The 27,121-nt window shown below is 42.5% G+C and overlaps 2 protein-coding genes across 2 annotated transcripts; both read right to left on the minus strand.

The window, feature by feature from the left end:
- Positions 1 to 238: 238 nt before the first annotated feature.
- Positions 239 to 2,459, minus strand: LOC309506774 (claudin-4-like). Its single transcript, XM_082180746.1, has 2 exons — positions 463 to 2,459; positions 239 to 380 (listed from the first exon to the last, which is right to left on the minus strand). Exon 1 carries the CDS (start codon positions 2,386 to 2,388, stop codon positions 1,732 to 1,734), a length of 657 nt encoding a protein of 218 aa, XP_082036872.1. The 5' UTR covers positions 2,389 to 2,459; the 3' UTR covers positions 239 to 380; positions 463 to 1,731.
- A 1,900-nt stretch (positions 2,460 to 4,359) lies between these two features.
- On the minus strand, positions 4,360 to 5,119 carry LOC309506775 (claudin-9; the record flags this gene model as incomplete). Its single annotated transcript, XM_082180747.1, has 1 exon — positions 4,360 to 5,119. One exon carries the CDS (start codon positions 5,117 to 5,119, stop codon positions 4,466 to 4,468), a length of 654 nt encoding a protein of 217 aa, XP_082036873.1. The 3' UTR covers positions 4,360 to 4,465.
- Positions 5,120 to 27,121: the final 22,002 nt, after the last annotated feature.

Consider the following 27,121-nt stretch of genomic DNA (forward strand, 5'->3'; position numbering starts at 1 on the left):
GAAAATCTTGACAATAGCTTGTTCCCTAAATCAATATTCCTTATATATTAAACGCCATATAGTCCAAAATTAGAATTTCAAAAGGTGAAACTATCTATCTTTTCATTTTCACGGATTTTTAGACGTCGACGTAATTATTGTGCACCAGAGAGGACTCTAAATGTTTGTTCCGTTTGTCATGTTTGATATGATATAATAATAATTAATATATGATAAATTTATTAAAAAAACAACACAGTTGAATAACTGAATTTATTATGTTAGTATCAAGAAACATTCTTTTCCAAGAAGTGTAGCATATGATCAGAGAACATCAGACCATGAAGCACTTATAAAGTGACATAACATAACAGCATTCAATGATTAGACAAATATGTAACCTATAGGAAATAACTGAATATTTAAATCATCCACACAATAATATTTCCTCCGATAACATTACCTCAGTAAATTAGTCAAGACAAATAATAGTGAAAAATAACCAGTTATCAAGTGAAAGACTGTCAGTGTGAAATAAAGAGGCATGCATTTATTTTAAAACTTGTCAGTCCTCTTTGCATTAGATTATAGGCAATACATCACTGGTAAGTCTATATAGGTTGAACACCATAAATCAGAGTGCACAAATATAGGGAATAAAACTGTTCCCTTGGAATTCAGACAGCACTACAAAATGGCTGATGCATATAGTGGGAAATAGGGAACGAATATGGATGCAGAACATGTCTGTTTGCTGTCATGCAGTTGCTGCCTTATGATGACTAATTTAAAATTTGCTTTGGCAAACAAGTGTAGAGGCATGCCTTTAAGTGTTTAAATATTGACATGTCAACTGGAAGCTCTGTCTTATACTTTATAATACTCAACTGTAGACTCTCAGTGTTAGAATCCTTGATCTTTAAGCTGCATAGATGTTCTCAAAGGTCCATTATTAAATGTTCAAAGCACAAAGAGATTTTTTGTTACATTCCATGACCCAGCGCCTCATCTTCATCCCTGAAACAGGCCCATTGTCTGGGAATAGCTTGAACAGTTAGATTAGGGCCCTGACAAAGACAAGATTCTTGTGCAGAGAGCGATTAGATCTTGAAAACAGGTGAATAACAAGGTAGTGACAGCCGATTCAACTCATCACCTCATTATTGAGGCTATGAAAGGTTCTGTAACTGTTTCATACTAGACGACTCAACAAAGATGGCACAGTAAGTTTGTTCAGTGCATTTTAGTTACAACCAGAAAAAAAAAAAAAAAAAAAAAAAACATGGAATATACAGTAGATAAAAATGTATTTATATTTTTAACAACTATTTTATGTTTTTATTGGTTAATAAAAAACACCCTGCAGCAAACAATAGAGAGTGGCACACTTAGAAAATAAGTCTTAAGAGAACATGAGCTCATACATCATGTAAACACATGTACTGAAATGTTTGCAAAAAGATATGGAAACACTGAAGAGAATTTTTAATTATTAGTAAAACACAATACTAATAATTACAACATCATTATCAATTTACACGCATGGTTATGAACATATATATAGATGTGCTCATTAGTAATAATGTAATACTTGCAATTCTTCAAAACTGGTTGAATAAACTGGGTAACACCACCAAACAAAAGAGAGCACAGCAAATTAGGAAATACATTTGAATGGCAAACCAACAGAACTCACTGCACATTGTCTTGTACTGTGTCATCACATTTTCTGTTCAAAAAGAGTACGTTTGTTCACACATAATTCTGTTTGTCAAAGCCACTGGGTGGTACAGAACGTGCAACGGAGTAAACCATCCTGCTGGGCGGACCGTACCTATTCTCCTCCTGTGGGGGGCAGCTGCAGCAGAGAAGGCCCCCGCCGAGGAGCAGAAGGGCACTAGACGCCCATCCCAGGTAAAGAGACGCACCTATCTCCCTTTTCTGTGCCTCAATGATTATGGGGTTGTAGAAGGCTCTGATGATACTGTGAGCAGACCAACACACAGGGATCAAGTGCATGACCGCAGCACAGATGAAGGTGACTCCAGCGCCGATCATAATTCTGGCTTTGGCACGCTCCTCATCTAGGCATTTAGTGCACTTGGCCCCCAAAATAGAGAGCAGGAGCGCCAGTACTCCCGTCACGATGGCAATCACACACAGTGCCCGGGCCGCCTGCAGGTCTGAGCTGAGAGCCAGCATTGAGTCGTAGACTTTGCACTGCATCTGGCCAGTGCTCTGCACCACACAGCTCATCCAGATTCCTTCCCATATGGTCTGCGCCGTTACAATGTTCACCCCGATGAAAGCCGTGACCCTCCACATGGGTAAAGCGCAAGACACAATGCCCACAATCCAACCTAACACAGCCAGGGTGACCCCTAGTATCTCTAACCCCAGAGCTGCCATTCTGATTACTTAGGCTGGAAGAACGTGCTAGGATATAAACTCACAGGTTGCATTCGCTAAGGAAAGGCTCTCAGCACAATGAAGGCTTTATAATGGCAACGGTGAGGAAGGTGGAGTTATGTTGGAAAACGTCTCGGGGGATTGGCTAAACTTTGCTGTTTTTTGAGTGAGCTTAACCTTGGCTAGGAAACGAGTTTGTTTAATGATTTAGCTCTCTTCATCTGGTATTTCCCACTCCGAGACCAAATAGAGGATAGATAACAAAAGCCAAGGGGACTGGTTAAAGGATAACCGACAAGACCACACTTTTGAACAAAAATTCCAACGGTATGAGATTAGAATGCATGCTTGAAACGTGTAAGCAAGTATACCACAAGCATAAGGTTTCATCATTTTGTTTGGATACTCTGAGCAGAGATTTGTTTGAAATTGATAATTCAACTTAGGGAGCTGATTCTTCAGGGTTCACTTGAGAAGGAGTAATAAAGTCCATGCATGAGAGCATGTCTTTAGCTGCTATCAGCTCCACAAGGCCACACAATAATAATTAGTCAATCTAATCTAAACAGCATCACAAATAGGCATATTCAGCTCTCTCTCTCTCTCACACACACACATTATGCACACACTCACACTCTAATCAGTCATGCATAGGTATGCAAAGTCTTGTGACCTTGCTTTAACCTTTGCAGTGGTTATTTATTTAGGAGCATGTTACTAAGGAACAAGTGGAATGGGCATCTTTTCTGTGTGCAAAAGTACGTTTAATTCTATTGCATCAAATGTGCGCTAAAATGGCTGTTTTGTTGCATGAAACAATAATTCATTCAGACACATTTGTTTTATATCATCTGTCAATATTTCAACTTAAATGAGCAGTAAACAAAATACTGTTACAGTACCTCGAATGATAATATTTAATGAGCTGCAAAAGAAGGTTAGCATAATAACCCACTAAAGCTTTACATATTTTCCTAACTACCGAACACTAGAGTAAAAAGAGTAATTATCTAGGCATCCTCTTAGCAATAAGGCAGGTGCGTTTATCTTTCCATGGTCTCAGTTACGCTCTCCTGACTAAAGAATCAGGCACAAAGAGGTATAGAGATTTACCAGAACAACGAGCGCATTGTCTCCATTCACAACTGCGAGAGTATCATTTATATTTGTGGTAGACCTTTAAGAGTAGGATTGATTTCAAATGATGATAAAGTGCACTCTTTGCTTCGCTCTAGTTTCGGAGTTTTCTAAGTAGGCTACTTTGTTTCCATAGTTCCTCCATGATTATAATCATATAGGTTATAAACTTTGATAGACTTTGAGGGGAAAAGGTGAATAAGTCGAAAACAACATGTATTGATGTTTTCCTTCAAATAAATTCATTACTTTCAGATGTACACTTTTAGTTTGTAATCCACCAATATAGGCTATGTCTTTTTTGTTTTGGACAAAATCTAGCATTTAGCGATTTCACTTTATTTTGATGGTCCCTTTAACACATTCTGTTGACTATAAGTAACGTTGCACCTTCATGTACTCTCATTACAGTATTAGTAGAGTATTAGTAGACTGCAGGGTTAGGGATAGAATAAATTGACATGTAGTTGCAAAGTTACTCATAGTCAGTATAATGTCTGTTGGAGGACCATCACAATAAAGAGTTAGCAGATATTAAGCAGACAGTCTACTAATACCCATTTAGCAAAATTGGCAAAATACTTATTAATAAACAGACCAATGTCTGTTTCAATAAAATCATGTTCATTGATCATTTAATTAATCTTGCAGTTTGAATGGAAAAGCATCTATTATAATAATTTCAGTGAGTCAAAGAGCTACTGATTACCTATTAGCGTCTGGGTAAAAAGACAAAATTTCAATTAAACTTAGTTCTTGCAACATTAATGAATACATTCAAATGAAAACAAAAACAATACTAAATTGTATATCTGCCATGTTGGTATTCAAGATTCAGCATCAATCGTTAATTTGTTGTTGACATTTGAATGCTTGTCATTTAGCAGACTTGTTGGCTTTTCTCTCAAGGAGGTCCTTCACGTGCAAAGATTCAGAGCCCTCAAACATAGTCTCTCCTGTCATATCCATTCACAGAGAGGGATTTGACCCCTGAGTAGTCCACTCTTGTCGGCACGGCATTGTTCTGTGCTTTTGAGGAGCAGGAACAAGACAAAATGGCTCCACCTAGGATCAGCAGGCAGGAGGCACCCCATCCGAAGTACAGCGAGTTCCCAAACTCCCTCTTTTGCGTCTCCTCTAGAAGCGGGTTGTGAAAATCCATGACGATGCCGTTAGCTGTCCAACAGACGGCCACTAACAGCAGCAGCCCACAGGTTATGAACGTGCCCCCAGCTGCCATCATGATGCGTGGCTTGCTGGCTGCATCTGAGGTGCAGTTGGTGCACTTTGCCCCAGCCACTGCCAGAGCCATGCCCACCACCCCGAGCAGAGTGCTTACGACGGTGAGAGCGCGGCCAGCCTGCAGCTCGTCCGGAAGCCCCAGCATGGAGTCATACACTCGGCAGTGCATCTGTCCTGTGCTTTGCACCACGCAGCTCATCCACAAACCTTCCCACACTATCTGTGTGATGACAATGTTCTGGCCTATGTACGCCGCTACTCTCCACATGGGCAAACAGCAGGCGACCATCACGCCGAGCCACCCCGCCACAGTCAGGATCATCCCCAGGATCTCCAGGCCGGCTGAAGCCATTGTGCTTCTCTGCTATGTGCAGTTTCACAGACCGTGGTGCTCGGTATCCAGGATCAAGCGCTGAAAATTAGCTCTGATATTAGAGCTGTCCTCAGACTTGAAGACTTGCTTAAATGAAGAAACGGTGAAAGAGAGAGAGGGAGAGGGGGAGAGAGAGAGAGAGAGAGAGAGAGAGAGGGGGAGAGAGGGAGAGAGAGAGAGATATAAAGTTTCTACCTTCTTTATACTGCTAAGAGAAGATGGAAGGTGGAGTCTTAGACGGCATCAAGTTTTGTGTGGTACAAGAGAGACTGGGGCTTTTTTAAGCACTTTTCTTGTAACAGGGTGGAATTATTCAAATGATCCTCTCAGATGCTTCATATCTGGATTGTTAAATATTTGTATTCCTGTTATGTAATTCTTTAGTCTTTAATGACATAAGAAAATAGGGAAAAAATGGAAGAATAGCATCATGTACCACATGTTAGTGAAAAAAGTGTTTGAAATGCATTCAGGCATAAGAAAGAAGTATTGTATTAATAATATTTCAAGGTTATTAGAAATAAATGAGAAAATTAGAAATACCCATAAACCTGCCCATCACTGATTTTTTTTTTTTTTACATTTTCAAAAAAAAAGAAGAAAAGATTTATAAGCTATTTTCCTCATGGGGACCAAAAATGTCCCCACAAGGCCAACTGGATATTGCCATCTTTCTGGGGACATTTTATTCCCATAACGTAGGGTTTACCATGACCACACACACACACACACACACACACAATGCATTAAAAAGACATAACATAACATATTTCTTTCTTCCTTCATCAATTATATGGTTCAGATTTCTGTTCTGTTCTTTCTATACCTGTATACCTTGGCATTAAATAAATAATAAATTTTTGTCCCACATTAAAATAAAACTCCACTAGTGTCTCATGTGTCCACTTCTCCAGATAACCTTGAGATCTGCTGAATCACTGCTCTTTGAGAAGGGACAATTCATCTCTTTGTCTTCAGGAGTAAGACATAATCCAATCTCAGTAGTAATCATAGGCATTCATACTGTACGTAAGGTTCTAACACACTTACATTTTTCATACATTACTTAGACATGAAAAAAATAAATTATTAACATATATTGACAGCATATACAATTTTGAGAGGAGAGACAATGAGAGAAGCAATAGAGGAGTGGGATCAGGTAAAGACCACAAGCCAGGACTGGAACGTGGGTCGCCCACAGCACTAGTGCACTATATGCAGTGGTGGAAATGGGCAAAATTCACTATAAAAATTAAAATAAAATAAAATTGAGGTCATCTGGCATCAACACCTTTCAGATGTTTAAAAACCTTTATAATCTATAATAACTAAATTATATAAATTATTTATTTTATATTTCATTTAACCCCCTGGGGTCGGCTATTGCAAATAATAAAAACAAAACGTTGTGTTTTTCGTAAAATAAAATATAAATAAACATGATGCGTTGTCCCGTCTCTCTCAAAGTGGTTCATTCTGAAATGCGACAGAAAATGATCTGTAACTCCGCGAATGCTTGTCACTGTGGCATGAAATATGTGTCTTTACAAAACATGAAGTCTCCATTTTTAAATGATGTAAACCATATAAAAAACAAATATTCTCTGTTTAAGTAATCCGTATGAAAGCAACGACATGTACAGTTTCTCCAGTCCTAGCTAATTAACTCTGATGTGACCACGCCCACGCGCGCACAAGCGATTGACATGCAAATGATCCACGTGCTGTTAACGGACTCATTACCTCAAAAACAAGTACCATATTCCTGTTTTTCCTCGAGTTTGGAAGACTGTGTTTGTGCTCAATGTGCTGTGCTGTTTACCTTGGATTTACCTCAGAAGAATTAGAAGAACACGATTGGAGTATTTATGAGAACGATTTTTTTAGCGCTCACATCCGAGAGATGGAACAGTAAATGTGTAAAATGAATATTATAATGGATTTTTTGTTGGGTCAGACAATGATTACCAATGATTTATTGAGAGAAATTTGGTAATCATTGCTAAGAAAATTAGAATGTAGGCTTTGTCATACCCGCCCGGCCGCCCCTCTTCCGGTTACACTATAGTCGAGGTAAGTGACGGAGGTTATGCACGGCTTAGTGTAGTTTTAAAGTGTTTCGAGTATGTTTTTTATCTTTGAAGTGATTGCTGTAGCCGTCTCGGCGGCGTGCCCTGGGAGTTGCGTCAATCGCTCATTGAAAGTTTTAAGCCAGGTATATCGGCTATCACGATGAGTTGTGGTTTCTATGGTGTTAGTCGAGTTTAATGGGGGTTATTGACAATAATTAAAAACTTTCACAGAGACCTCAAACAGAACAGCTGCCTTTCTTCTTTTTTTTTCTTTCAACTGGAACGCTGTCCCCCCGCGAAATTCACTCCCCACATTCATTCGTGCTTCACCTCAGAACTTATAAGTCGACCTACAGTGTTCTTAGATGATGTTTATAGTGTTACAATAATTAATGTTGATAAATAGTAACAGTAAATGATGGAAGATATAATTGTGAGTCACATAAGTAACATAATGTTTGTCAGTATGATGTTATATCTTGTGTTCATGCATTATTATGTTCATTTATGAGGGGAGGAGTCAATAGTTTGTATGGTTATTATAATAGTTTGCTATGATAATGTGGCATATGTAAGAGTGCTAGTTCTGTATAGTGTTGCTGTTATTATAGTGCTGCTCTTTATCTGTTACTGGAAAACCACATCAAAATACCAGCACAACTTGTTACACTCTCATCAGAACGAGACTGTGCCCCTTGTGCTCATATCTTTATGACTGCTTGCTCGCTTGACACTCGCTCTCACCCTTAACGCTCCTAAAAGCCCATTGCAGTCTACAAGCCTCTTTCTCTGTCCCTCAGAGTTATATCAATGTGTATGTTAACGGTTGGCTCCTCCCTCTGATGTTCATCTTCTCATTTGTCGTAATAAAACCATCCAAGTTGATCACTCACATCTCTGTCGTGTTCTGACCGACACACCTGGCTGGTACACTGCTAAACACACCTGAAACCAGCCCTTATCATCTTCAAGAGTAGCCTTCGCTACAACTATATAAATAAATAATAACTTAGAGAGTCGTCAAGTCACCTTTATATGTTCAGACTGTCAGTCCAGATCATATTATTTGTGTATCCGATTGGAATCTGATCTAAAATAATTGACGTCCACATTGTGTATCACAAATGTTCAGATACGATTTGTGTGTCCATGCCGCTCTTTCATTTCCCAGAATATCTGCATTGGTTTCTATGGCAATGACGTTGCGCTGATAGGTATACACCTAAAACAACAACAACAGCAACTGCAGCGTGTGTGATCTGTTGCAAGAAAATATTGTTGGTGAATAAAATCTATTAATAACAAATAATCACTTTTGGTCAGAAAAAATATTAGAATTACCTTCTGATGACGAAAACGATATCACCTGATCATCTTTGTTTCCGGCTTTCTTTGCAACAAATTATGTGTTTTGGTAATACTGTTACAAAGACCACAAAACTCCCATAAAAATTCAAGAGTCAAATTGCCCAACTAAAGGACACGCTTATCACCATAACGGTGACCAAAAATGTTCAATAAAACGGCAACATCTAAACCTCTGTTAATTCTTTAGCCGCATGACAGAAATAAAGTAAATCTGTTTAGTAAGTAACGCTGGTAATGCTGTTTTTGGAGTTGTTTAATCCTCCTCTGCTGAGATCTTGTGAGATTTAATGTCTTCTTTTCTCTTCAGTTGATTTCATCTAAGGCTGTGGCTGGAAGTCAGTTGTAGTTCTTGTGTTTCTCTTTCCTTCAGGGATTCTGCTTGTAACCAGCAGGTGTTCAATGCTCAATCATTACTTAATTAATCACTTAATATAATTAACTTTGATTCAGAGTTACTTTAACATTCTTTAGAGTGGGACCAAATGTTCTCTGAGCAGAGTTAATTTAACTCTGGGGATTTTGCTGTGTAAAGTCAGTTCAGTGTTGATTCAGTTCAGTTCAATAACTGTGTGAAGTTCATCAATTATGAAATGAGTTTATTTCATCTATAAAGCAGCTCTGGAGAAAACAGTGATGTCATCATCCAGCTCAGTTCAGTTCTCATACAGAAGCGTCAGTACAATCAGATCAATAATATCACCAAATTGTCCCCAACTAAGCAAGCCAGAGGTGACAGTATCATCAGGTCAGGCATATTTTATTGTTGCTGACCACGTCCATCCATTTACGACCACAGTGTAACATTTTCAGATGGCCTCTTCCAGCAGGATATCGCAGTATATCACAAAGCTCAAATCATCTCAAACTAGTTACTTGAACATGACAATGAGTTCACTAAACTCAAATGGCCTCCACAGTCACCAGATCTCAATCCAATAGAGCAGCTTTGGGATGTGCTGGAACGGGAGATTCTCATCATGGATGTGCAGACGACAAATCTGTAGCAACTGCGTGATGATACCATGTCAATAGGACCAGCTTTACAATGTTAAAGCTGCCGTCGGCAAGTCTGGCAGATTGGGTCGATTAGCCAAAATTTTGAATGTTTACAACTCTCATGCCCCTCCCCACTACCAGCGAGCACCCTCCCATCGAGGTCGTGCTCGTCAGTGCGTCACTGTGCGTGTGTACCTGATTTTCTGTGAACGCGTCCGTCTCTTCAGCATCTATCAACACCATGGACTCGGAGGTAGGCTGCCCTGGCTAATCTAGCCATAGATAGCAATAACCGAGGAATTGGAAGCTTGTTAGTAGATTTTCTCTCCGCCATCACGCTTCATGCAATCTCCAGGCGAACTTCAGGCGTGGCGTGTGCATGTGATATTAACGTGCGCGAGTGAGGGGGGATCTGTGGCGTGTGCACGACCTGTGATTGACAGTCAGATCTCACACCCCCCTGCGCTGATTGGACCTGATGAAGCGGGAGCGCTGGATTTTTGCAAAACAAATAACACGCTCCAGGTGGAGTTAGAAGCTCGGGTTTTTTTCTAAAACCACCTTATTTATGTTGTTCTGTCGGATTATAGTGTCAATTACACTGAATATGATCAAAAAAATGTTGCCGACGGCAGCTTTAATAGGAAATGGAAGTGTTTTGGCCATTGCTTGAAGTGGGGGGGGGAAAGGTGCCGGTACTCTCTTGCATTGGCAAGTAATCATGACATTTGAGATTTCTACAGTGAAAAACAAAACTTGGAGATATTGCTGGTACAACAACAATTTATTGATATTTATTAACAACATAAATGTATTTAAACAAGTCGTGTGTGTGTGTGTGTGTGTGTGTGTGTGTGTGTGTGTGTGTGTGTGTGCGCGCGTGCGTGTGCGTGCGCGTGTGCGTGTGTGTGTGTGTGAAAATGGAACTACTCCAAGTCTGCAAGTCCAAAAATAAATTTATGGTGAGATTACTACATTTTATTTAATTAAATGCATTTATAGTGAGATTATAATATTTTCATGTCATATTCTGTGTTAATTTTGACCACGAACCATGCGCTGTCACTTTAATTCAGCGCGTGCAGCACAGAGAAAATAGACTCGGTGCAGAAATGATCGTTGCACTGCTGTATACGCACCGCTCCTGGAACGCATTGCCGGACCGCATCCACGTGCAGTGTGAAAGCTCTAACCTGTTAATATGGGTGCGGAAAAAAATATAAGCACCGCATACGCATTGGAAACGGAGTATATGTAAAATGGGCGTGACACTGACGCTTTTTTTTGTCAGTGGTAGAGTACCGGCTACATGCGAGAAGTAGCGGTACGCAAGAAAAAGTGCAGGTACGCTTTGGAGTAAAATGCAGAAGTGCCGGTACTGCGTACCGGTGAGTACTGCCCACTTCGAGCACTGGTTTTGGCTTTACAGCAGCTCTAGAATAAAGTTATTGTCCAGCTAAAGTTAGTTTTGAATGATTCACTTCTGTTAACTTATCTAACTTACACTTACACCGCTTACACGACACCGTTCTAACAGAAAACCCTTAATGTGATCCGGCCTGCTCATTCGCACAACAACAGTTACTGGTGGCTCGAGAACGCAAACCTTAAAGTAGGTTCCAAAGTGCAAGTGTTGAAAAATTACGTTATCATCTCAGAGTAAACTTCAAAAACGCGAATCTGTGAAAACGTTGACTGCATGCACATGGGTATTATGTGTTTAGTCTATAGGTATGCGCATTTAAATATATATGTGCGCATGCGTGTAGTCTTTCTTTACATTTTGACAACGTTTTATCCGTACAGAGGTGAAGGGAAGGGAAGGAGGCCTTCACAGGGGAGAGACTAGTTGACACTTCACTAAGTAACGTTGTCGTCGTGTCCAGGCACAGGTCCTTCATCAGACCTCTCTGGATAAACAGAGAGACTAATATCAGCGTAGACACCATTCTTCTTATGATGTAACGAGTACATCAGGATTTATGGGAAGTGTTCCCGGTTCTGGCTGACCTGATCTATGCAGCCTAACATTGCATTATAGAAGTTTATAATATGTTATGTGTATGCTAGGTCAAAGAGATGTGTTTCTAGTCTAGCTTTGAACTGACAGAGTGTGTTTGCTTCCCGGACAATGTTAGGAAGACTGTTCCAAAGTTTTGGTGCTAAATAGGAAAAGGATCTACCGCCAGCAGTTGATTTTGATATTCTAGTTATAATTTTCTCCCTAATATTATCAATCTTGTAAGTAAAGAAGTCCATAAAGTCATTACTGCTGTGCTGTCTGGAAACGTCTGAGGTAGAAGCTTTATTTCTTATTAATTTAGCCACTGTTTCAAATGAATACCTAGGGTTTTGTTTGTTTTCTTCTAAGAGGGTTGAAAAATAAGCAGATCTAGCAGTTTTTAAGGCTTCTCTGTACGCAACCGTGTTGTCTCTCCATGAAATGCTAAAAAAAACCTAGTTTTGTTTTCTTAATTTTTCGTGCTGCTCTATTAATGGCCCGAGTGTGCTCATTGTACCACGGCGTTGGACTATTTTCTTTTATCTTCATTAAGCCCAAAGGAGCCTAAAGTGCTGGAAAAGAGAGAGTCAAAAGTTTCTGTCAGAAGAGTTCTTCTAAGCTATCTGGGATGCTGAGATGATGAAACTGATCAGGAATATTATTAATAAAGCAATCTTTAGTGGCAGAAGTGATAGTGTCTAACATATTTGTAACATGGAGTCGGCTTTGCAGCCTTGGCTAAATTAAGTTTACACGAGACTAGATAATGATCTGAGATGTCATCGCTCTACTGCAGAATTTCAACGGCATCAACATTGATTCTGTGTAATAATATTAGATCTAGAGTATGATTACGACAATGAGTAGGTCCTGACACGTGTTGTCTAACTCCAATAGAGTTAAGAATGTCTCTACATGCCAATCCCAATGCATCTTTTTCGTTATCTACATGTATATTAAAATCACCAACAGTTAGAACTTTATCTGCAGCAAGTACTAATTCTTTGATAAAGTCTGTATGGTGCCCTGGTGGCCTGTATACAGTATCCAGCACAAATGGCAAACGTGATTTAGCATTTACACTAGATAGCGTTACATTAAGCACCAACACTTCAAAATAATTATATCTGAAACTAGACTTCTCAGTAATTCTGAAGATATAAAGTACAGCAATACCTCCCCCTTTTCCTTTCAGACGAGGCACTCCATTCAGGTACATATATAAATATGACCCAAAACTTCATCGGATTTAGTCCTAAAAGTAGACAAACAAAACCCAATCAAACAAATTAGACAAAATATTATACTTGGTCATTTTAAGTATTCAGGAAAATTATCCAATATTACAAATCTGTGAATGGCAAAATTTTACCTCTAAGATTAGCTGTTAATTTTAAGGTGAAATTAGGGTCCACCTGTTCTGAGATGTTTTCAGTTAATGGAATGAGTCAATGGAAAAGTACACAGGTGTCAGTGTGTACTTTTATTTAGTCCTTTCTTTTTAAAGAACAGGGATCTATCAAAGTATGATCTTCACAATGTTTGTGGAAGTGTATCATGGCATGGACAAAGGAGATTTCTGAGGACCTCAGAAAAGGAGTTGTTGTTGCTCACCAGACTGAAAAAGGTTACAAAACCATCTCTAAAGAGTTTGGACTCCACAAATCGTACTCGGTTACCTAACGTAACCTCTGTTCTCTCTAGAGAGGGAACGAGTATTGCGTAAGTTTAGCTTACGCTACGGGTAAAGTCATCTTTTCTCGAGATATGAAGCAAAAAATGATCCTTAATTTTTATATCTTGTCAACGCAGTGCGGCAGCAAGCAGACCTAGAGCAGGCAATCTAGCGTGCTCATAGGCTGCTCTGCGGCAACTGCAGCAGCCTGTCACTGAGCCCTTGGCGTGACGTCACGCCAAATGAGCGCGAGCAGCGCGCCTACGCGTCACGGCCCGAGGCGGGGCGTGGCAGAGGGTATAAATATGGGCTGAGAGGCTGCTTTCACTGGTTTTTGTCGCAGAAGCGAGTGAGCTCGTGGCGCGAGCACGGCGGGTTACGCAATACTCGTTCCCTCTCTAGAGAGAACAGAGGTTACGTTAGGTAACCGAGTACGTTCTCTTACGAGAGGTTCTCTCGTATTGCGTAAGTTTAGCTTACGCTACGGGAACTCCCTTGTCAACGCCGTGCGCGCCCGGCATCCACTGAATGAGTCCCAGGGAAGCCCGGGGAACACGAGAGTGTGAGCCAGGCGGCCAATGATATGGCTAGCGCAAGTACATAAGCACATAGTAGGGGGAACAGAACGGCGCGGCCGGTCTGACTAACCAACCCTTATATTGTACAGCTCAACCAGGAGGGCTAAATCAAACAGCAGTAGCCCGCGCACAGAAGTGGGCCGGCCTACGCGAGATTTAGACTGATAAAAGTTTAGCCTGCAGGGCGGGAACTTCTAGATTGTAAAATCTAACAAATGTAGACGGGGAGGCCCAGCCCGCCGCCGTACAAATGTCATGAATAGAAATTCCGCTAGTCCAAGCCCATGACGAGGCCATGCCTCTAGTAGAGTGGGCTCTGATGCCCAAAGGGCATTGCAGGTCTTTAGACGCATAAGCAGCTGCAATAGCGTCCACTATCCATCTGGACAGAGTGTGTTTCGAGGCGGCGAGACCCTTGGTGCGCCCACCAAACGAAACGAAAAGCTGCTCCGAGCGCCTCATGGCGGCGGAGCGCATAATGTAATTTCTCAGCGCTCTGACAGGGCAAAGGAGATTACTGTCAACTTCGCTGCCGGTAGCCGGCAAAGCTGAGAGAGAAATGACCTGTGCTCTGAAGGGTGTGCCCAACACTTTGGGGACATAACCGTGTCTCGGTTTGAGAATGACTTTAGAGTCATTAGGTCCGAACTCGAGACATGCCGCGTTAACTGATAACGCATGCAGGTCACCCACACGTTTGACTGAAGATAGGGCTATCAGAAAAACGGTTTTGAGCGTGAGGTATTTCATATCCACAGTTTCCATGGGTTCAAAGGGATGCGCTTTCATGGCCTCTAAGACCAGGGAAAGATCCCAAATAGGAACCGAGGGGGGTCGCGGGGGGTTCATCCTCCTAGCTCCTCTAAGGAAGCGGATAATGAACTCATTCCTCCCTAATGCGCGGCCCAGCGCCGAGTCGGAAAAAGCTGATATGGCCGCAACATATACTTTGAGCGTGGAGGGGGACCTGCCCATGTCCAACAGCTCTTGGAGGAAACAAAGCACACGCGACACCTCACATGTTTGTGGATCCAGCCCTTGGGCGGTGCACCATTTATTAAACACAGACCATTTAGATGTGTAGAGCCGTCTCGTAGAGGGAGCTCTAGACTGTGTGATCGTGTTCACAACCCCTGTTGGCAAGTCAACGGGTATCCGTTGACTATCCATACATGCAGAGACAACGCTCTGGATGAGGATGCCAGATCGAGCCGCGGGCTTGAGAGAGAAGGTCTCTTCTCACCGGTATCGGCCAGGGGGGTGTGTCCGCCAGCCGTATTAGATCTGGGAACCACGTTTGATTCTCCCAATACGGGGCTATGAGGAGCACCGTGTGGCGCGCTTCCCTGATTCTCCCGATGACTTGTGGCAGCAGAGAGACAGGGGGAAAAGCGTAAAGCGGGCCGCTGGTCCAGGTTTGGGCCAGCGCGTCCTCGCTCTTGGAAAAGAACCGTGGGCAGTGCGCGTTGTCTTTTGACGCAAAGAGGTCGACTTCCGCTCTGCCGAAACGGCGCCACAGTGACTGGACTGTTTGGGGATGCAAAGACCACTCCCCCAGGGGAACATTGTCCCTGGACAGTCTGTCTGGACCCTCGTTCAGGAGACCCGGCACATGCGCGGCTCTCAGCGAGCGCAGTGAGTGCTGAGCCCACCCAAGGAGGCGTTCCGCCAGGGCGCAGAGTGTTTTGGATCTGACACCGCCCTGACGGTTCACATAGGCTACCACTGAAATGTTGTCCGTGCGGACTAGTACATGGTGGCCCTGTAGGTATGGGAGGAAGTGCTTGAGCGCTTTCTCGACCGCCAGCATCTCTAGACAGTTTATATGAAGGTGACTCTCCTGGTCTGACCAAGGGCCATAGACCGGTCTGCCCTCTAATAGCGCTCCCCAACCTAGGTTGGACGCATCTGTCGAGACAACTTTCCGGTGCGAGACAACTCCCATCGTCACTCCCGTGCGATACCATTCGGCTGCTAGCCAGGGCTGCAGGGCTGAAACACAGCCATGATCCACTCTGACTCGTAAGCGGCCGGCCGTCCAGGCTCGGTGAGGCATTCGCGCTTTCAGCCAGCGTTGAAGCGGGCGCATGCGCAGTAAGCCCAGCTGGAGCACTGCTGCAGCTGAGGCCATATGCCCCAGGACTCGCTGGAATGTCCTCAGCGGAACCTGACTGCCCGTCTGGAAAGACGCGGCGAGATGTCGAATGCGGCGCGCGCGCTGCTCTGACAATCTGGCCGTCATAGCCACCGAGTCCAGTTCTATTCCGAGAAACGAAGTCGACTGGCGGGGCAGTAATGAGCTCTTGGTCCAGTTGACCGAGAGACCCAAGCATTCCAGATGGCTGAGAAGCGCTGTTCTGTGTGACAAAAGCTCTGCCTCTGACTGCGCGAGGACTAGCCAGTCGTCCAGATAATTCAGTATCCGCATTCCTTGTCTCCTCAGGGGAGAGAGAGCCGCGTCCATGCACTTCGTAATGTACGGGGTGCTAAAGATAGACCGAACGGCAGGACGGTGTACTGATATACCCGACCGTCGAAGGCGAATCTCAAGAATGGCCTGTGACGGGGTATTATCTGAATCTGAAAATATGTGTCCTTTAGATCGAGAGAGATGAACCAGTCTCCCGGGCGAATTTGCGCGAGGATTTGTCTGGTTGTGATCATTTTGAACGGCCGTCTCATGAGAGCTTTGTTCAAATGTCTCAGATCTAAAATAGGTCTCAGCGCTCCGTCCTTCTTGGGTACGAGGAAGTAACGGCTGTAAAGCCCGACTCGCTCAGAGAAGGATAAACCTGTTCTATAGCCCCTTTGCGCAGCAGCTTCGCTATTTCTGCTTGAAGCAGGTGCGCTGCTTCTAAAGTCACTTTTGTCTCCGTCTGCGCTAGAAAGCGCGGGGGGCGACGAGCGAATTGAAGCGAATAGCCGTGTTATATAGTATTCAGCACCCATTCTGACGCGCCCTGAATAGCTTCCCATGCTTTTGCACGCATAGCTAGGGGTCGAATGGTCTCTGGGTTCAGATCGCCGCGCTGAGCGGGATGGGGAACCTGTATCAGAGAGGATGGGGCGGCGACGCGCCGCCAGTGCTCGAACACGGGGGCTGGAAAACAGTGCTGACTGGCTGTACAGCATATGATGGCTCGATCGCTACGGATGGAGCGAGTTTTGCTGCTAAACACCCCTGGCGCGAGAGCGGCGTGGGGGTTGTCATGTCTGAAAGTGGGTGCGCGTGCTCGTGAGCGGGCGCAGAGCTTACACTTATAACACGGCCAGTGTTTGGGAGCTTTGTAACCCGAGGTAACTGAGTGGCAGAGCAAGCAGCGGGTAGTTGTGAGCACAGGGTTGTGGGCACATTTACTACACTTGGTACTCGAGCGTGTGTCCGCTTTATGAGAGTGCGCTCTGAGCGTGTTACCATGGGGATAGTGTTTGTGTGTAGTGGTGAGCACATTTTCTACACTTATGACACCTTCGGCCAGAGCCGGAATGTTTGTGAGCTTTGGAGGATCTGCAACCCGGTGTAACTGTGTAACAGAGCGGGCAGTGGGTAGGTGTGGGCACAGAATTGTGGGCACATTCTCTACGCTTAGCACTCGAGCGGCGCATGCCCGCTATGAGAGTGCGCTCTGTGAGCGTTACCGGGGAGACCGTGTTTGTGTGTAGCAGTGAGCACGTGGGAGTGGGCACATATTCTACACTTATAACACCATTGGCGTTATAGGAAACTGATAGAGCGAATGCTTTGATGGCTCATATGTTTAGACGCTCATAAATACTCAAGCACCATCCTGTGAGCGGGAGGGTGCGAGATGCGGGTTCACTTTCTGTATGTAAGAAAGCTGCCGCGAGCTCGGAGAAGCCAGCAGAAAAAATATATTTATCTGCCGCCAGAGTCGGATTCGAACTCGGGTCTCCAGCACGGAAGCCTAGTGTTCTGCCACTGAGCCAAAGGGGCACACATAAGCTCTCAGTTAGCGCGAGCATATCACAGAGCGTCGTGTTTCGTTTCGGCGTTTGTTTGCAGGCGCGCGTGTATTAAACAGGCTCGTTTACTGCAGTATTAGTATTTCCAGCCGCCTGAACTTTAGAGGGGACTGAGAAATATGTCAGGAACGGAGTTTAGTCCGACCTGGGTGGGACTTCCTCTTTTCGCCGGTGCTCGTGACGTCCGCTCTGATATCCTTTGAGAACGGCGCGGTTGCGCGGCTCGGACAAAGGGAGAGAGAGCGGGAAGATGTCATCATGTGCTGTGACATCGTTAGTTTGCAGACGTGCGTGTATGAAAACAGGCTCGTTTACTGCAACATAGATATTTCTAGTCGCCTGTAGCTTAGGAGGGGACTGAGAAATGGAGGTGGCCGGTAGGTGACGCGCACGACCGAGACGCGGGGTAGCTTTCTTATAACGTAAAGGAAGCCAGCCCGTGACCGCCTACTTCTGACATCCCTTGTGAGCGGCGCGTTTGCGCGGCTCGAACAGAGGGGAAGAGCGCAGGAAGGGCGAGCGTCGTCATGTTTTGCGTAGCGTTAGTTTGCAGGCGTGCGTGCATAAAAACAGGCTCGTTACTGCAATATATGTATTTCCAGTCGCCTGAGCTTAGGAGGGGACTGAGAAATATGTCAGGAATGGAGGTTAGTCCGCTAACACTCTACTCTCCTTTAGCCAGTGACGGGGGGGTAGCTTTCTTGTAACGTAAAGGAAGCTATAGCCCGAGACCGTCCGTTTCTGACATCCCTTGTGAGCGGCGCCGTTTGCGCGGCTTGACAGAGGGGTCTGACGTCATCTGCTTCGTCCCCTGAGGCGACGGCAGTGCGGGCAATGGCCGGCCGCTGCGCGTCGGTGAAGGGCGGGGGAGAAGGAGAGAGCGAGGCTCGCGGGAGGGGCTCCGGCGAGCGCTCAGCTGTCATACCCGGCTCGCTGTACGCAGCCGCCCGGGTAGAAGGCCAGGCAGAGAGCGCAAACACAAGGCGGTCTCCGTCGCTGAGCGTGGCTCTGCACGAGCCACAGGATGAGCGAGGCATTTGAAACAACGCCTCGCGCTCTTTTAGATGCAAAGTGTGTCGCGGGGCGAGCACACAACACACACACATAGAGCAAATAAAGGATATATTCGCCGGATAGCGAAGCAGGCAGGGATAGCTGAAGGCGGCGAAGGCGGCCGGCTTCCTCAGGCAGAATCCTCGGCTTGCAAGGCGCTGGTTTCAACGGCGGCTTCCTCAGAGATCAGCGATGCCTAGAGTTTCGCTGAAGAGACAAAAATCAGTGAAAGCAGCCTCTCAGCCCATATTTATACCCTCTGCCACGCCCCGCCTCGGGCCGTGACGCGTAGGCGCGCTGCTCGCGCTCATTTGGCGTGACGTCACGCCAAGGGCTCAGTGACAGGCTGCTGCAGTTGCCGCAGAGCAGCCTATGAGCACGCTAGATTGCCTGCTCTAGGTCTGCTTGCTGCCGCACTGCGTTGACAAGATATAAAAATTAAGGATAATTTTTTGCTTCATATCTCGAGAAAAGATGACTTTACCCGTAGCGTAAGCTAAACTTACGCAATACGAGAGAACCTCTCGTAAGAGAACCACAGTCAGACAGGCTGTGTACAGTGGAGAAAATTCAAGACCATTGTCACCAACACCAAGGAGTGGTTGACCAACAAAGATCACTCCAAGACGCAAGAAGTGTAATAGTCCACAAGGTCACAAAGGATCCCAGGGTAACCTCTAAAAAACTCTCAGGTCTCTCTCACATTGGCTGACATTAATGTTCATGAGTCCATCATCAGGAGAACACTGAACAACCAAGTGGATCATGCAGCAAGACAACGACCCCAAGCACATAAGTCATTCTACCAAAGAATGGTAGAATGACTCTGTTAACAGACTGTCTGCTTAATATCTGCTAACTCTAACCTGCTCAAAACATTCATATAAATATAGATAAATAAAAATAAATTTAGAGTGTGCTGGAATGGTGATATATAGGGCCCTATCTTGCACCCAGCACAATTGACTTTGTACACCGACGCATGTATCATTCCTATTTTGCACCCGCGCAAAGCGGACTTTTCCCTCCACAGAAGCATGTCGGTTAACTAAGAAATACACTTGCGCTCCCGGGGGCGGTTCAGCGCAAAGAGGAGGCGTGTTCCGGCACAAACGTTCCCTCATGCTATTTTGCAGGTTTAGAAAACAATTGCGCCACTAACCAGTAAAATATAGTTTAAAGTCAGTGGCGCGTTGCGCATGTTATTCATATGCTATTTTAAGGGCGCATGCTTGGCCATAATCAATGTAGCGTGTGCACAACGCGCACTTTGATTCTCTCATCTACACAGAAGCAGCAGTTTTCATTTTTGCAAATCATACATTATTACGATAGATAGATAGATAGATAGATAGATAGATAGATAGATAGATAGATAGATAGACAGACAATTTATTATAAAAGCATACATCTAACTTACACATTTACCCAAATTATCATACGCCTGTTTAACCAAAGTTAATTTGGGTGGGTTTCTCCATCCCCAATGTCCCTGACGAGAACGTCGGTCTCCTCGGCTGTGAACCACTCCTGGCGCGTGCCTGGCAAATCCGCCGTTATAATAGGAATCCGCTTTAGAACAAGCGCGCCTGCTCTTAAAGGGAATGTGAGATGACGCCCTGATTGGTTTATTTCACGTTACGCCCAAACCACCAGTGATGCGCGGGTTGATCCGAAATGAGCGGGTGCCTGCGGTCACCCGCGGTTACCCGCGGTTACGAGTCATCCAAAAATATTTTTAATGATATTCGGGTCGCGGTCGGTCGGGTCGTTTGAAATAAAGATGCCAATTAAACCTTTGTAATTTATATAGTACTAGAGAGCATATGAGCGGAGTGGAGCGGTGAGAATCTCCGCTCATCGCTCACGGAACTGTCCACCCCTCCGCTCCCCCGCTCAAACATCAGGCCGCTCCGCTCATTATCGCTCAGCGCTCAACGCAGTTTGCTCCGCGCTCCACCAAAATCGCCCCCCGCTCGCTCCAAAAAAGGAAAAAAAATCTACATGTATATCACTGTTAGCTTAGACCACAGCCTTACCTCCTAAAGAACTAATGAGCAACAACAACATTTTTCAAATAGAAATGTTTTATTTCAAATTAGGCCTAGGCTATAAGGAATATAGCCTACACAAAGTCCTGTAAAATTTAACGAATAAATGGGCCTAATAATATAAATAACAATTATATAAACAAAAATTTAGCCTACATACATTTTTTTAAAGTAAATTTACTATTAGGCCAGAATTTTGATAAGTTAACTTTTGCGCAACGCGCACGATTAAAATTTAAATGGGCTTATATCCATTGTACACATAAACTGCTGTAAAATAAAACGAATAAATGGGCCTAATAATATAAATAAAATGTATATAAACAAAAATATAAAAAAAATATACATAAACGTTTTAAAAGTTGGCTAAATTAACTATTAGGCCAACATTCTTATAACTGAACTTTTGCGCAGCGCGCAGGATTAAAATTGAAATGGGCTTGTATCAATTGTTTGAATATTATGCTATATTTAATTTACACTTTGTTACAAGTTACCGTAGGCCATTCAATTTGCTAACCTTTTGCTTTCTTTCCAGCGTGTTCAGATAGCACACTGCATGTTTTCGAGAGATGTGTCTTTTTAGATTCCAAAATGAATCTTTACTGACTGAAACGATGTCTCCACATTCGTTTTCTTCTACCACATTATAGTTAGTTTTATATTATAGTGTAGCCTACCTGTATGACTTCTTATTTTCCTTTTTGAAGTAGCCTACTTTTTGAACTCCATTATTGAGCCGAGTTTTGACTGAAAATAGAATCCATCTTGCAGTCATCAACTGAGTCAGGCTGAGCATGCTTCAGAATCGTGGTGTGCGCGGAGCGAAATTGGAGCGGGAAATAGGGCGACGCTCCATCCTTTTAAAAATGCCGCTCTGCGCTCTGTCCAAGATCCGCCCGCTCGCTCCCGCTCCACTCCGCTCACATGCAATTTTCTATGAAATACATAGGCCTGCTACACTTTATTGGCTGAATAACTGGCGCGAAGGCACGAGCTCAGTCTGCAGGTAGAGATGGAGGCGGCAAGAGAAAAGGTGAAGACTGGGGAGTGGAAGCTCCGCAAATACAAAAAACAGAAAGAGCAAAATGTGGGAGACATTTGCCGAAATAATGAAAGATGATGACCAAAGTGCTGGCTTTGTCATGTGTACTTCTTGCTATGCATTTACTACTTTTAAAAAATGCGGGTCAGGAAGCGGGTCGGGTACAATATTTTCTTCTTTTTTTTTTTGCGGTCCGAGTTGCGGGCGGGTTAGTTGAAAACGTCGGTCGGGTGCGGGTTGTTTATACATTGACCCGCGCATCACTGCAAACCACACCTATGAATAATGAAGCTACTTCAGACCAACCCCTTTTAGATTTGCGTCGGGCCCAAGAGTCATTTATCCCGCCGGGAAAATAGCAACAGCGCCCAAGACCCGCCCACAAAGTTACTTGCGCTTTGCGCTTGACACTTGCGTTTCAGATCGTTAAAATAGGGCCCATAAAGTTCTCAGTCCAATAGCACAAATATGTCATGAGAACATGCAAATAGCACACAAAAACTACATATATCATGTCCAAAGCTACGCCTGTAACTTCTCAGAGGTGGATATGACGGAGGTGGAAATGACATTTTAGCCATTTTTCTGCAATGTCAGAAAATGAGGCACACCCTCATGTCAGGCTTGGCTACTTTTGGACTTATTATGTTGTTTACTCGTAATAAACATAAATACATTATTTTCATATTTGTTGTACATAATTCAACCGAACTACAGCCAAGGTGGAAATGACGCTGAATAAAAATACTCTGTATACTGTAAAAGCTTGAGTTACCTTGATTTATTTTCTTGTGCTGAAGAGCACATGTGCCTGAAGTTTCATCTTCAACTAATACGTCCTTTTCACTATTATTTCCATGATTACCAAGTAAATAAAATATTTAAGGTGGATCTATTAAAGTGGATTTTGTTGAAGGAGGTGGAAATGACGGAAAACCTGGGGAATTCCGATGGTATGATATTATTTTATTTGTGCTTAAGACAAACATGTTAAAAAATATTTTTAAATCGACCCTTTAATATAATTTTTTAACATTCAAAGAGGGCCAGTCTGGGTTGGGGACAAGCATAAAACTGCAAAATCTGCTAATAAACAGCCTTGCAAAAGCATTTTTAAAAGAAAAAAGGGGCAAGATTTGGTGGTTACTAGGATGTTGGAGCATGAACTTCATATTTGTGCACTTGTTTGTTTATTTATTTACAAAAAAAGGCCAAGGACACAAAAGTGCCTGTAGTTGGAGAATCACCCAATTTTACGTCAAATCCTACAGTCTATGGTCAAATCCCGCCCCGACTGCGACACATCGTCATGTGAACGACTTTTGGTACCGGTTTTGACATTTTCTCAATAAATAAATTATTGTGATTATACGTGTCTGTCTGTTGTTTTTCTTTATAATTGTAGCCTACGTAGTTTTCAGAAATGGTTAGGATTAGTGGCTCAAACTATGTTTTAATGCTATATTGTTAATAAAACTGCCATTTCCCTACACATATTTGTCCATTACGTTTTATCCTTTTAATATTGTCTATAAAATGGGTATGTTTAGGTGTGGGAGTAGGGTTAAGAGATCTTACATTTATAATCTATAAAATGGTAAAAGGGAAATTATACAGATATCTTTATGATTTGAAATATTCGTAAATAGTTTACGTTTTTTAGCTGTAAAATCGTAATAATGTTACGTTTAAACGTTGCAGATACGTCCATATTATACGGCTACTGTAACATAAAGGTAGGTCTTTGGAGTCTGAGACATATTGAACTGACACTCAATAGAGCTCATAATAGTGAACTAATCCAATCATGAGTGTCAGCATCACTTCCTAATTATTTAAAATTTTAAACAAATTATCATTATTAGTATTATTCTATGTTTAAGTTTGAAATAAACATACATCCATCCTTTGGCAAGAGTAGTAGTCACAATCTCAACCTGTAGCTAATGTATTTGGGGGAATATAATATTCATAAACTGGTTTCCACAAAGAACCCATTTGGGGCACAAGCTTCTGAAATGTTATGACCATGTCAAGAGTAAAAAACAAACAAACCCACAATCGTTCACTTTTTAGACATGTTACTTTTGTGATTAGTAATTAATTGGTTATTCTTTCTTAGTTCACAAGTAGTTCTCAATGAGGATATATTTCTTTAGTAATAATCAAATACCTACCAAGGAACTACCTTTGTACTAAATTAGATATTACTTACTGCTTAGTTAATATTGCTTCCATATTAGTTAATAGTATAATAGTTAGTAATAGTTAATAGTAATAAAGTTCGGTGTTAATGCAGTACTACCTATTACTTCCTGCATAGCTACTTGTTAACTACGGACCATTATTCTAAAGTGTTACCCACTTTATAATAAGTATAGTGTAATAAAGTATTTACAAATCATTTGCAAACAGTTAATTAAAAGTTTATAAACGGTTGTTAATACATTAATATTAAACTATATGCAAATAGTGATTTCTTCATTCTTTGTCACTGTAATTACAGTTTTTAAAAATTGCTTAGACACTAAAAGTGGAACTTGAGGCCAACTCAGTGAAACCCATCACTCATGTACCGAATCTTCAGACCAAATCTGCAAAACTACATGCACATTACATGCTTTACACTCAGTTTAAACACAGTTCTCTACATTTAGACACACCACTCAAAAGTAACAGCTCTTTTGATTAATTTAGGAAACACTGCCTTTTAAATGCCACATCCATTTCCCGATTACCTACCGCCAACGATCATGTGTGAAAACACTTTACATAAATTGATCACTTAGAAATCAAAACTCAGTGTTTTGAGAAAGAAGGAAATTATTTTCCTATATATATATATATATATATATATATATATACAAGCCATATCTAACAAGCCAATAGTGCCATTATTCAGCTCAAGTCAGTTCAGTATTGATTCAGTTTAGTTCCATGTGTAAAATCCATCAGTTGTGCAAACATTGTACAGTGTGTTTGTTCACATGCATGTACGTGTGACAAACTCCTGAACACTCCACTGAACACTAAGCAAGCAAAAGACACAATATAGTGATGTTTTACATTTTTCACATCTTTTTTTAATCTTGTGTGCGTGTTTTGTGGTTTTGTGTGAAGATTTTAGAGAAATGGAGCCATAGTTTCAAAAACTGTGTGTAAGTTTATTATTATTAAGCAATTATTATTGGTTAATTAGCTCATAAAGAGTTAAATAATGCTTTGTTAACAACATATTAACTGTAAATAGTTCTCACTTTAGATTTGGTCAAGGAAAATGGGAAAATTGCATAAATTAAGGGCTTTAAACCGTAAATTAACGATTCAACGTCTGAACAACCATTACTTATAAAAGTAATTAGATTAAACACAAAAAACTTTTATAGTATTCATAACTTTTCAACGTCTACTTAAAATGTTTAGTGTGTGTAACACAAAAATATAAGTTATCAGGTGAACTTACAGTTTTTTTGGATTGCTTAAGCACAATTTTCAAAACAGGGCCCGTGTTTTCAAAACACTACACACAATTAGCACAACCACACACCCAATTAGCAAAACACTACAGATCCTTTGCATAATTAAACACTCTTGTAAAAACTATACACTTCTGTTTAAAAACCACACTTTGTTACCATATGAAACACACACGTTTCACATTACTATACTCTGTTTGCACGAGTTACACTCTGCTGTGATAAACCTAAAACACTTTTAGCACTTCTACTTCCCTATGATTAGAGTAGGCTACCATCAACAAAGTACAAATATAATGTAAATTCACCAAACACTACACAAGACCAATGTTGCAGACTGAAGAAACTCATTTATTTCTCAACACGCCCAAAATGTTGACATGGAGATTCATAATACTGTAACAAAATGTCACTTTACGTATTGTACTGTAAGTTTACTGTAAAAAAAATAAAATAAAACTAGACATTGTCTCTTCGCCTAGCTGGATCTGGCCAGAGAATTTCATCAACATCGCAGGCAATGTTGTCATTAGCAAGACACCTTGGAAAGAAACGTCTTGAATGACGAATCCATCCTTGCATTGCTGCTACCTCCATCTGGTCACAGGCCTCCTCCATGGCTTGGATGAGGGGTACCTCAGCCTGGAGACGGAGATCATATACCTTCCACCGCCATGCCGAGAAAAACTCTTCTATAGGGTTGAGGAATGGAGAGTATGGTGGAAGATATAGGACGGTGAAATGTGGATGTTGCTGAAACCAGTTCTGAACCAGAGCAGAGCGGTGGAAAGACAAATTGTCCCAGACAACAATGTATTGCATATGATCGATTTGATTTGCTGCTGTTATGTTGTGCAATTGGTCCAAGAATGTAAGTATGAGTGCTGTGTTGTAAGGGCCCATATGGGCATGGCGGTGGAGGACCCCATTCTGTGTAATGGCTGCACAGAGTGTTATATTACCCCCACGTTGCCCTGGGACATTGACTATAGCCCTGTGGCCAATGATGTTTCTTCCCCTCCTTCGTGTTCTCGTCAGGTTGAACCCAGCCTCATCTACGTAAATGAACTCATGCTGGATCTCTTCTCCATCCATTCGTAAAACTCTCTGAAGAACAGTGTCAGGCAAAATTGTGTAGTTCAGTGTAGATCTAGTATACATATTACAGTACAGTAAAAGATTATGAGACAGTATGCAAGATCACACTGCTAAAGTGAATACATACCTCTGCATAATCATGCCGCAGTCGTTTCACCCTTTCAGAATTGCGCTCGAAAGGCACTCGATAAATTTGCTTCATTTGAATATGTTTTTTTTTTAGGATGCGTGCCAGTGTTGATGTTGAGACCTGATGGATATCGTTGAAAGTGGCGTGGTTATTGACAATGTTAGCTTGGAGCTGATTGAGTGTTATAGCATTGTTGGCCAAAACCATGTTTACTATCTCCCTCTCTTGCTGCTCTGTGAACATAGGAGGCCTTCCCCCTTGTCGTTCCTGACCCTCAATCCTATGTAGAAAAAAAAAAACAGTATACAATAGTACAGTAATTTCACAGGAAAAGGTAACAGAAGTGCTGAGTGCATAGAATACAGTACAAATACCTATTTTCCAGTCGAAATGTTCTTATCACACTTGCCACTGTGTATCGGCTTAGATTTGGCTGTACTCGCAGTCCAG

The sequence above is a fragment of the Leuciscus leuciscus genome (genome assembly GCF_965113295.1).
Source record: "Leuciscus leuciscus genome assembly, chromosome: 9".
Classification (NCBI taxonomy): domain Eukaryota; kingdom Metazoa; phylum Chordata; class Actinopteri; order Cypriniformes; family Leuciscidae; genus Leuciscus; species Leuciscus leuciscus.